This window comes from Paramormyrops kingsleyae, chromosome 2 (genome assembly GCF_048594095.1).
Source record: "Paramormyrops kingsleyae isolate MSU_618 chromosome 2, PKINGS_0.4, whole genome shotgun sequence".
In the NCBI taxonomy this organism is placed as follows: Eukaryota; Metazoa; Chordata; class Actinopteri; order Osteoglossiformes; family Mormyridae; genus Paramormyrops; species Paramormyrops kingsleyae.
In genome coordinates this window covers 42,026,049-42,038,552 of record NC_132798.1, presented here as the reverse complement: position 1 = coordinate 42,038,552, position 12,504 = coordinate 42,026,049, and the positions used below count along the sequence as shown (strand labels likewise).

The 12,504-nt window shown below is 49.4% G+C and overlaps 1 protein-coding gene across 6 annotated transcripts in view; it reads left to right on the top strand.

Annotated features, from left to right (window-relative positions):
• Nucleotides 1-12,504, top strand: part of LOC111850556 (tetratricopeptide repeat protein 28-like) — a 240,536-nt gene that overhangs the window by 142,842 nt on the left and 85,190 nt on the right. For all 6 annotated transcript variants that reach the window (XM_072709145.1, XM_072709146.1, XM_072709148.1 and 3 more), the window contains 2 exons: nt 3,621-3,893; nt 7,660-7,790. In XM_072709145.1, coding sequence (XP_072565246.1) covers nt 3,621-3,893; nt 7,660-7,790 — 404 coding nt within the window. The remainder of the gene's footprint in view (nt 1-3,620; nt 3,894-7,659; nt 7,791-12,504) is intronic.

The following is a 12,504-nucleotide window of genomic DNA, read 5'->3' as shown; positions in this document are numbered from 1 at the left end:
GTTCCAGACAGCGACCCCCCCCCCCCCCCCATCTACTTACTGTACAAAAGGAAAATAGGCACAGTATGCCGGGTGGATTGAGGACAGCGATTCCCTCTCTGGGTCAGTCTTAGCCAACGCAGCCGACACACAGTTGATAAGAATATGCATGGAGGCCGAGCCAGACAGGCTCTCTCCCCCTCTCTCTGTTCTCTGCTCAGCCCTAGTGCTGTCTTGTCTCCATTTCCTGGCCAGAATTTTATTGTTTTTACTTTGAAAGATGAATCGGGGCTAGTGTATCTCCTTCCTGGTTTGAGCATCCCTGTCTGTACCTTATGGGCGTGGTGGTTTCTTTGGCTCAGTTTATTCAGGTGGTCTCTCCTGGACCAGCAGCAGTCAGGTCTTCTGGCCCACAAAGATGCCCACTAGCACTGGACCCGCTATATCATCCGGCTGTCTTAAGAACTGAAACACTGCCGGAATAAGGTCTTTGAAGTCAGGAGTGATGGACAGCGTGTGAGTCTCTTCGCCATGGGACAGGGATCGCACAAAATGGCCGCCTCACTCGCTTTGGGTGGCCCACTGTGCCCTTAGGCTAATGGATCTTCCTGCCGCTCCATAAGTGCGCCATGCCTTTGCTCTCTTGCTCTCTCTGTTTTTATAAGGGCTGTCAAGGCGACAAGAGCCATCTTCAAAAAGATTACATTTCGTTTAAGAGTACATCCTTGGATTGCGATTGCTCTGTGTTTGCATGGTTCAAACGTCACTCTTTTGCGCTGGTTCACAGGAATATCAGTGCCTGAAATGAGCAGAAGTGGCGTGTAGAGTGTGCTGTGTTGTCAGGAGCCTCCCGCTAAGTGCTGAGCTTCTCCTCCGCGTCTCTGCTGATGGCAGCTGTAAAATGGGAAGGTTCTGAACTAGCCCTGGAAAGCGAGACTCGCCCTAATTTGTCTGACAGTTATCCAGAGTTTCCTACATGGGTTTTTCTGGTGGGGTGGGGGGTGGGTTGTTATGTTGAATTCAGAAACATTCTGTTTGACCACAAAGGTCTTTGAGTGTGTCTGGCGCATGGGGTTGGCCACCGCTTGCTGCCCTGCTGCGTACGTTCACTTCAGGTCTTTGATGTGAAGTTCTGACCTTTCTTTAGGTTTTGTTTTATGGTTTCATGTGGTTTCTTTGTGGTTTTCTACTGCTGTTTCCATATCACTGGGAAAATGACCCCTGCCTATTTTATGAATGAGAAAGATAGATTTCCACTGTTTGCCTGTTGAATTTGAATGTTATCAGTTTTATCCTTGTTTTAACAGTTTGGATCATGAAGCTATCAGAAGAAAAATACAGCAACACCCTAACTTAATAATCAAGCAAATCCTACAAATGAATGATGTATCTCTTGATGGTACATCCTTCCTGAAATACAGTATTGAATCCATTGTCTAAAGTCTGGATGCAATCCATCTATTTTCTGTAAATTTGTAAGTAGTGCAGGGTCTCGGCGAGTCTGGAACCGGACACGGGGCATGAGATGCGAGGCCTTCTGCAGCATGCCAGCCTATCATTGTGATCAGTATGGTTGCACATTACAGTCACTGTGGTCACATACTATAGCCACCATGGTCATACACTACAATGTAGTTTCACCAGTCCCCCTCACTGCCTACGTTTGGATTGTGGGAGGGAAGGCTGCACTGAATGTGAAGTATACCTGAGCAAATGTGGGCGTTCACACACACAGAGCCACAGGCAGCATGTAGACCCCAGTGTGAGGTGTGAGGCCACAGTACCTCCCTGCTAGCTAATAGAGCACCACACAGGGGTCCATTTACTCTTTCTGGGACCCCCACTCAAAAACTTCACTTATAGTACAGTTTGACAATTGGAGGACAGCGAGCTGCTCTGAAATGGCGGATTGAGATTCCTGTGTCACTGTCCCTAAGATTGGTTCCTGTGTGGTGCCCTGGTCCCTTCAATTCCTGCTGGTACCCTTGTGTACATTGACAGACCTGATCAAAATGCAGATCTACACTTATAGAGTAATGTATATATTTTTGTACCTTGATTTGTGATCACATTTTACACGTCATCCTGAGTCATACGTCACTCCTGCCAGATATTCCAAGTTCCTCGAAGGGCTTGTGAATGAGAAAGGGCTGTTTGTACAGGATGGCTGATTTCTGACATCTGTGTGCCTTTGGCTTTAATGGGCCAGAAATGCCCCATGCTGAAATCACATAATTTGCAGTGATACTGCAGAAGTCTCTGGGGACCGACAGAGCAGTTCTTAGAGAAGCTAAGATTAGCAGACGTGCATGTTTTGCTTTGGATGAAGGCATCACATAAGCATCTTGTCGCCTGACTCTGTGGACCAGGCGCTCTGCTTCAGATTCTGCCGCACGTCCCCTCACCTCAAACCCTGCTGGAGATGTCACCTCTGCCCCGTCCACTCCAGCCCCCCCCCCCCCATAGTCCAGCATTGATTTATGTGTGTGCCTCTGGTTTCGGTCCTCCCAGGGGTCCGTTCCCCTTCCCAGAGGTCACCTTGCCTGCCTCAGCCTTCCCATTTTCCCCATGTTTCCTGGGAGCGGCTTGGAGTGGGTGGCGGGGCGTCCATAACAAAGCCAGGCTTCGGATCACACAATCACCTGTGACAGTCTGATGGCCTCTGTTTTGATCGTCTCCAAGTACAGATTGCGTACGCTCACATGCTATCTTCTCTAAGTGCCCCCCCCCGGCCAGCCCCCCTCACTGAGATGACAGCTCTGATTTATTCTGGTGAACCCAGAGAGCTAGAAAACCGTGATTCTGGTGGCTCATCGGGAAACGTTTATATGAGCCGCTGTTTGGCCATCGTCACTGAGGGGATTTTGCCGTGGCCCTCAGGGTTGTGGGTTTGATATGTGTGTGTGTGTGTGTGTGGGGGGGGGGGGAATTAGCGTGTCCTCCCCATGTTCTCGCACCGACGGCCATTATGTGATCCTTTGAGATGTCCTGCTCTGCACATTTGCACAAACCGCCAATTTCTCTTGTCATGTTCTCCATGAATCTTCCGAACTTTCTCATGTCCTCCCATGAATCTCCTTTCATCCTCTGCCATCTCTCCTTCCCCCACGCCTTTGATCACCCTAATGAGTCCGCCATGCCGCTCTCAGTGCTGCGTCCGTGGCCCTGTGCTGGATTTCACCATCGTTCCCGTGACAGGCTTTACCGTCTTCTTTATGATGCTCTTTCACCGCGAGTGCTGCGCTCTAGGCAGCTGTCAGACGGCCACTAAAAGGATCGGTCTGAAGTATAGGCTGCCACGTTGAATGGCCTCATTTTGGAGCCTTTTCTCCAGACTAAAACACAGCTGTGTGAGTAATGGCTGTTATTGCGGCCATAGGCGTACCTGTAGCTCTCTTTGTTTGTCCACCCGTAATCCCATGTCTGCGTGAGCAGCATGCCTCTATCTGACCGCTCTGATGCCTTGCTTCTTGACCAGCTTGGAGAATACTAGCTTCCTCTCTACCTCAAATCAAGCACCATTGCCTGGTGCCTCAGGTGGCAGATGCTAATTAAAATGTACCCTGTACCACCTGGTAGCAAGCATCCACTTGTTTCTGTTTTTCTTCATTGCTGAATCCCGTCTCCTCCTCCTCCCGCAGAGTCCTTGGAGCCCACCTACCAGCAGCTACAGAAGATGAAGCTGGACAAGAGCCCCTTTGTGGTGGTTTCGGTCATTGGCCAGGAGCTGCTGACAGCCAGCCACCAGGGGGCGTCGGTGGTGGTGCTGGAGGCGGCGCTGAAGATTGGCACCTGCAGCTTAAAGCTGCGCGGCTCTGTCTTCTCTGCACTGAGCTCTGCTTACTGGTCGCTCGGCAACACAGAGAAGAGCATCAGCTATATGCAGCAGGATTTGGATGTGGCCAAAACTCTAGGTGAGCAGGAGCTGGACACCTGTGAATAGCTCTGCTCAGATCCTCGTTAGGCCAGGAAGAAGCACCAGTGGGGTTTTGGTTCAAACCTGAAAAGCTGAATGAATGAATTGCAAATAATTTGTCTGTGAAAGTGATGTGTTTAGTTAGGAAATTTCCTGGACTAAATGTCTGAGGAATAGATCAGGAGGAAAGCTTGGAGACTTGGATGGACTGGGCAACAACATGAGTGTGTTTTGTGCTAAAAACCTTGTGAGATTTGGACTGTTTGAGCATGACGAAGTGTGACAATATGTGGCTCTTCCAAACGTCTCTATGGGAACATTACTGTGTGCTGTGTGAGCCCCCTCCTCTCCAGGGCTCGCACCTTCTCCAGGGCTTACAGCGTGGTTAGATGGTCATCGGTCTCAGGTCGACCAGTCGCGGAGGCCGTGACGGAGGGATGTGGAACGTCCAGTGTCCTTTGTCCCTGAGCGGATGAGGTGGTGTCTCGCATGACTTATGTGGAAATGAACAGGAAGAGTCCCTATCACCCATGTGTGGACTGTAGCAGCGTTGGACGCTATACCGGTTCATACCGAAAACCATTTTTTATTATTGTTATGATATGAATACCGGTTTAAATAGGCTACACAACGTTCGTAAAGTGCCGCAGCTAGAAATTATTATTGGGGGGGACCTTTTTCCACTGCTGCACCACTAAAAATGTACCACGAAAGATCAGAAACGGAAGATATAGCTGACACTGGAGCTGAAAATAATGAGACACTGGGGTTGTCAAAAAAATCGATTCTCAGATACTAATCGATATTAAATACCATTATTGATACCAACGGTGCGGTTTTAGTCTCATTCGCCAAACTTCACACAGCACCACTACAATGTAGGCGCGTGTGCACGCACACACTCGTCCAGCCCCTCCCTGTGAGAATAATGCAAAAATGTGTCCTGTAAAATGTGGTAAACGCCCAGTGGTGCTTAAAAAATAATACCATCATATACTGTGAAACCGATATAACTTTGAGAAATACCGTGATTAATTTTTGGTGATACCGCCCAGCTGTAGACTGTAGCATACCGAACATGCCCTGTCACATCTCCCAGCTCTGGACTGTAGCATACCGAACATGCCCTTTCATATCTCCCAGCTCTGGACTGTAGCATACCGAACATGCCCTGTCACATCTCCCAGCTCTGGACTGTAGCATACCGAACATGCCCTGTCACATCTCCCAGCTCTGGACTGTAGCATACCGAACATGCCCCTGTCACATCTCCCAGCTCTGGACTGTAGCATACCGAACATGCCCTGTCACATCTCCCAGCTCTGGACTGTAGCATACCGAACATGCCCTGTCACATCTCCCAGCTCTGGACTGTAGCATACCGAACATGCCCTGTCACATCTCCCAGCTCTGGACTGTAGCATACCGAACATGCCCTGTCACATCTCCCAGCTCTGGACTGTAGCATACCGAACATGCCCCTGTCACATCTCCCAGCTCTGGACTGTAGCATACCGAACATGCCCTGTCACATCTCCCAGCTCTGGACTGTAGCATACCGAACATGCCCTGTCACATCTCCCAGCTCTGGACTGTAGCATACCGAACATGCCCTGTCACATCTCCCAGCTCTGGACTGTAGCATACCGAACATACCCTGTCACATCTCCCAGCTCTGGACTGTAGCATACCGAACATGCCCTGTCACATCTCCCAGCTCTGGACTGTAGCATACCGAACATCCCCTGTCACATCTCCTGTATCTTGATAGACCCTGTTGTCCTGGTCCCAGAGCTACTTCACCCCCCTGTTGTCCTGACATGTACCCATTAGCCACTGATTAATGTGTTTTCAAGGTGGCGGAGGGGGGTTCTCAGCTGACGGCCCAGGGAATCCCAGTCTGTACTACGAACTGGGAGGCAGGGACCTGGGGGTCTCTGGCAGGGATCGCCGTAGCTGACTGTAAGGATGTATTTGGCTTCCTGTTCCAGTGTGGGAATCTGTGCTGAGGTCACAGTGTGCGACAGGTTCCAGCCATTTAGGGAGACCGACAGCGCAGGACGGCAGCTCTGACAGCAGCGCAGGATAGCGGCTCCTATGGGTTTGTGGGTGGCACAGGACCGTGGGTTTGTGGGTGGCACAGGACCGTGGGTTTGTGGGTGGCACAGGACCGCGGGTTTGTGGGTGGCACAGGACCGCGGGTTTGTGGGTGGCACAGGACCGCGGGTTTGTGGGTGGCACAGGACCACGGGTCTGACGGCAGCCTGCAGCATGTGAAGTCACAGTCAGGGCTGCAGCATGCTCTTCACAATCTGCGGGACACAGGCAATTAGCACCCCACATGACCGTGCACGTGTGTGTGTGTGTGTGTGTGTGTGTGTGTGTGTGTGTGTGTGTGTGTGTATGTGAGAAGCACCGTGAGGGGGAGAAGTGACAATGTGTGAGTGTGAAGTAAGGCATGTGTGTGCAGCAGGCTGTTTTACACTGCAGTGTTTTTGCATTTGTACTTGGCTGAGTGCAACTGTGCATGTGTGTGTGTGTGTGTGCTATATGTTGGTGTGTGTGATTTAACCGTATTAGATCGTGAACAATTAAAAGTGTATCATGCTACTGTGCACTGTTGATATCAGTTGCAGTTCTACAGCTGATACATGCATCTCAGGTTGTTTTGTGAGCATAATCTATTTCAACACACCAATAAACCAGTAACTGCAAACAGTACCTTGGATTTCTTTCTCTCTCTCCCTTTCGCACCCTCATTCCATCATCCAACGTGCAACATGCAACACATTTCCCTATTTGGCAATGTTGCGGCATTGACGACATGGAAGAGTTGGTCCCTAAAAAGAATTTGATGTCTGTATAATAGAACTTGTTTGGATTTTACAAAACTGACACTGCGCAAACAATAATTATTTGCAAAACTTGCTAAGGTAACACGATGAACCTTTTTAACCACCTCAAAAGAAGACACCCAAAAGAATATGCTGCTGTTTCTTTTTAATAAGGCAATTACTTTGCTTGTACTGTTCAGAAACTTGCTAAATTGTTTTACAAACCAACCTGAAAAAGAATCATGATAAAATTGTGGATTGTAATCCTGCTTTAAAAAAAATCATGATGAATTTTTCTGATATTCTCCACCCCTAGATGTGTGAGTGTGAGTGTGTGTGTGTGTGTGTGAGTGTGTGTGAGAGTGAGTGAGTGAGTGTGTGCGTTGGGGTGGTTAGCAGTGCAGGCCGCAAAGTGTCCCTTACCAGTCACAGTCATTGCTGCCTGTGTTATCCCTTCCCTCATGGGGGCTGATGGGGGGTGTGGAGCTTGGACACTATGGGCTGTCAGAGAGAAATAACAGGGCTCCCCACTAGCCACCTACTGGGAACCAGCCAGAACTGGCATGAGAGGCTGTCAGGTACCTTGGCGTGCTGGAGATCCCTGCCGAGCGTGCAGATCTGACTGTAGCACCGCAGCTGCGAGAGCGGGATCCTCATTAGGAGCGTTAACGATGTAAGAGAACACGGAACATGTGATGATGCAGAACCATACAGCCCGGAACAGCTGCAGTGGAGCGTGACTGCAGTATAGTGCCTAGGACTAGTTTACAAACCACACTTCTGTACCACAGTGCGGCGTAGAGCCGTCTGACGTGATAGGGACTAGCTGAGACACTCTCTTGGTGATATTGTCATGCATTTAAGGCCTGGCTGCTGTTTCCGTGGCGTCTCTCCTCTCTGTAACTCTGCCATCTTTGCTGTCATGGACAGGTGACCAAACGGGCGAGTGCCGCGCCCATGGCAACCTGGGCTCGGCCTTCTTCTCCAAGGGGAACTACCGCGAGGCCCTGACCAATCACCGCAACCAGCTGCTGCTGGCCATGAAGCTGAAGGAGCGCGAGGTAGGTGGCTTGTACGCGCTTGTCTGGGACTGCTGAGGGTCTGTGAAGCGTATCAGCACATGAAGGCTGTCACCAGGGGTCTCATGATGCAGTGAGACACCATTTGGTGGTAAAACACGAAGCTGTTGAAACAGACAACTTTATTCCACTGCTATTATTATTTAGGTGAAGTTACAAAAAAACAGCATGACATGTCAGCTGTAAATATTTATGTGTGGCCGGTCTGGCTTGTTTGTCCATGTTTGGCCTTGTTTGGGTTGTTTATTTGCGAAGCACGGGTGTCACACGTTCCCCCCCCCCCCCCCAAAGTGAGTTCCTGTGAAACATGGATGTTACTCTGGGAATTGAGGAAGGGGGTAGAGTACAAAGAAGTAGGTTTTATTTTTAGAAGTGCATCATGGGAACTTTGTTGTTTTCCCTGCTGATGCAATAATGACTTGGCTGCACATGTCACTCATGCAAATGCATGCAAATATATAAAATTACCTTTAATTAAAGGAAGGACAAGAAATCTGAGAGCGTGAAGCTGATAGGAGAAGAAGATAGAGATTATTATTATTATGCTTATTATTGTCTACAGTTATGTGTGATGGATGGATGGATGGATTTTATTTTGTCATGTGTTTCTCATTAATTCCCTTATCAAGGTGACTCTCAGATAGCTTCTGCCTGAGTATGAAGCTCTGTGTACCGTATGGCGTGTCTGGTAGCCTGGACCCCTGACTTGCTACATTAGGCATCAGAGCAGCTGCAGTTGAAACAATGTGTCAACTCAGCTCATGTTACGAGCGCTCATATATGGTTTCTGGAAAAGCTATTTCACCCTGGAGATAATACAGAGGGGGAAAGAGAGAGAGAGAGGAAGGAGGGAATGAGAGAGGGAGAGTGATAGAGAGAGAGAGCTAGAGAGGGAGAGAGTGAGTGAAGGGGGGCAGAGGGAGCAAGTGAGTAAGAGGGGGAGAGAAAAAGAGAGTGAATGAAGGAGAGGGGGGGATAGTGAGAGGGAGTGAGTGAGGAAGAAGGAGGGAGAGAAAAGGAGATGGGGACAAAGAATGAGCGAAGGAGAGAGAGAAAGAGACGGGGGAGAGAGGGAGACCATGAGAGTAAGAAAGGGAGAGACATGCGGTTCCCTTCACTTCCTGCGCTCCATGAGAGTAAGAAAGGGAGAGACTTGCGGTTCCCTTCACTTCCTGCGCTCCATGAGAGTAAGAAAGGGAGAGACATGCGGTTCCCTTCACTTCCTGCGCTCCATGAGAGTAAGAAAGGGAGAGACATGCGGTTCCCTTCACTTCCTGCGCTCCATGAGAGTAAGAAAGGGAGAGACATGCGGTTCCCTTCACTTCCTGCGCTCCATGAGAGTAAGAAAGGGAGAGACATGCGGTTCCCTTCACTTCCTGCGCTCCATGAGAGTAAGAAAGGGAGAGACATGCGGTTCCCTTCACTTCCTGCGCTCCATGAGAGTAAGAAAGGGAGAGACTTGCGGTTCCCTTCACTTCCTGCGCTCCATGAGAGTAAGAAAGGGAGAGACATGCGGTTCCCTTCACTTCCTGCGCTCCATGAGAGTAAGAAAGGGAGAGACATGCGGTTCCCTTCACTTCCTGCGCTCCATGAGAGTAAGAAAGGGAGAGACATGCGGTTCCCTTCACTTCCTGCGCTCCATGAGAGTAAGAAAGGGAGAGACTTGCGGTTCCCTTCACTTCCTGCGCTCCATGAGAGTAAGAAAGGGAGAGACATGCGGTTCCCTTCACTTCCTGCGCTCCATGAGAGTAAGAAAGGGAGAGACATGCGGTTCCCTTCACTTCCTGCGCTCCATGAGAGTAAGAAAGGGAGAGACATGCGGTTCCCTTCACTTCCTGCGCTCCATGAGAGTAAGAAAGGGAGAGACATGCGGTTCCCTTCACTTCCTGCGCTCCATGAGAGTAAGAAAGGGAGAGACTTGCGGTTCCCTTCACTTCCTGCGCTCCATGAGAGTAAGAAAGGGAGAGACATGCGGTTCCCTTCACTTCCTGCGCTCCATGAGAGTAAGAAAGGGAGAGACATGCGGTTCCCTTCACTTCCTGCGCTCCATGAGAGTAAGAAAGGGAGAGACATGCGGTTCCCTTCACTTCCTGCGCTCCATGAGAGTAAGAAAGGGAGAGACATGCGGTTCCCTTCACTTCCTGCGCTCCTCGCCTAACCCCTGTGTGCATTGCTTTCTCTGACAGGTAGGTGTTCATTCCCAAGTACTTCCTGCCGGGCAGACAGAGGGCAGTCAGGTCCCACTTCCCGCTACCTCCCATCCCGTTACCCCCCCCCCTTCCCAGAGACCCGCGGCCTAACCCTGCATTTAAACAAGCCAGGCAGACAGAGGGCAAAGCGCATAAGCTGGCCCTTAAGAGACCATATACTGCTATTTAATCCCCCCCCAGTACCCCACCGAGCGTCTGCAAATCTGCCTCTGAGGCTAATCATGCAGGTTATGGGATGTGGGCTTTTATCAGAACAATTGCCCAATGGGACACCAAACCGCCCCCCCCCCTTGGCGAAACACTTAACCTGGATTATTTGAGAGAGACAAAGAATGTAAGAACAGCATAATACTGCAATTAGTGCTGTAAGTTGTATAGGTTACACTGGAAAGTTGGTTATAGGAAGTGGAAATTATTATTAATATAACTGTAAAAATAATAATGAATACATTATTATTAGAAGAAGATGAAGAATAAGTAGAAGGAAAAAGAAGACAAAGAATTGCCCTGGAAAAGTAGTTAGAGAACATGGAAGGATGGGTGTAGTATTGATAATAACTCTACTCGGTAAAATTACCACAGACACCCAGGGAGAGGGAAGGAATATGGCCTCTGCTATCGACACAGGAGTGGAGATGGGTCCCTGAAAGAGTGGGGCAGAATGAGAGCACAGCAGGCTCCTCACCTGACCTTGCCCTGCCCCCAATAGCCACGCCCCTGGCCCAGGAAGGCCACGCCCCTGGCCCAGGAAGGCCACGCCCCCTCATATCTCCAAGTCAGTTTCTCACAGCATCTCAGCACTGCATGTTCTCTGTGTCCTTCTTCTCACAGCCTTTCACTGCTGGGGATAAGCATCTACTCTTATGGGGCAGCGGGGACAGCAGCGATGCCTTTCTGTGGGGTGGCGGGGTTGGGCAGAGTCCCACTAACCACCTTAATTGCATCATTTGCTGTCATGCACCTGGGCTAATTTCATGGGTGCTTTTGGCTCTGCAGCTAATAGCTGCCACTCTCTTATTTTCATTTCTATTTTAATAATAATATTTTCCACTTTTTTGTCATTTCCCTGTGAACATGTGGCTTGGGGCTAGCTTGGCATTTTGCTGTTTTTTTCTTATTATTCTAATTGTTTACTCATGTGATGCCTTGGTGCAATATTTTTTGCAGCTTTTATCCTTTTATGACTATTTTAGCAGAAGATATTTAACTTAAGCATCAGGCTCTAAGGTACAACAGCAAGAAAATCAACACTTGGGAGAGCTCTCCACGATGTCCCTCACAAAACGAAAACACTATTGGTTTATGGGCTTGCCATAAAGATGCGGGTCCCGTTGGGGAACAGTCCCTGGTGAATGAGACGTGTTAAGGCAGACTGGAGTGTGTGTGTGTGTGTGTGTGTGTGAGGCTAGAGGGAGTTTTCTTGGTCTGCCCACCTTACAGTCGGCATGGTGACAGCAGCCTCACAGCAATGGTGTGTGTTCGATAGTTTCAAAGTTACATCCACTATAAATCAGCTGCCACAACTGGATGCTCTTTCCTCCCAAATGGAGGCCCGCTTTGCTTCCCCGTTTTCTGCTGCTGGCTTCTGGTCTCCCGGCTCCTCTTGGGGGCCGTATGTGAGGCTGGCTGGCAGCAGCTGTCTGTGCCTTGTGAATATGTAAAATCATGAGCCGCTCGCGTTCTTTATCAGTATCATTACTATGATTATTGTATGTAATTTCCGTGATTGTTTAAATGGCTCCTTACCACCCTTCTGTAAACATTGCTGCTGCCATAGTTCCTACTCTTGCCGCAAGCTTGCGGCTGCATTATCATAATTATTTGTTGCCATTCGCTCTGCTCCCACTTTGCATCAACAAGGCATATGAAAAAGCTGGAGGGGAGGGGGGACTGGCAGATTTGGTGTAGGGAGAAAGAGAGGGTGAAACACGAAGAAAATGAGGTGTGGGGGACAGCGACAGAGTGACATCTGTTTTCACCGTTGTTGGAGGGTGGTTGGGTTTGTCACAGAGGAATATGGGGCATTTGTGACCGCTGCAGTCTCAGCCAGTGAGCTCATATCTCTTTAAATTTTGTTACCTGCCACCATAGGATGTGTCCCAGACTCACCCTGTGCGCCGCGCTCCTCAGCTCTTCCAGAAACACCTCCTCAGGCTTGCTGGCTCTTCCCTCTCCGAGGTCGCTACCCCCTCACTTTATAGCATTTCCCATGAATCGCTCATAAACAGGCCCCGTAAATAAGACTGGAGTTTCACATCCCCCCACACTAATTCCCCTAAAGAAAAACAAATTATAATATGGCTTCTCCCACTAAAGGAAAGGGAGCAGTCTGTCTCAGAAGGATGAGGCCAAAGTCTGCAGCACCTCCCTAAGATGAAAAGGGAGCAGGCTGTCCCAAAGGGAGGAGAATATCCCAGCAGGTTCTACGAAGTGTGCAGTATGCCTCAAAGAATGAGGTGAAAAGGAGCAGTTTGTTCCGCAAGGTT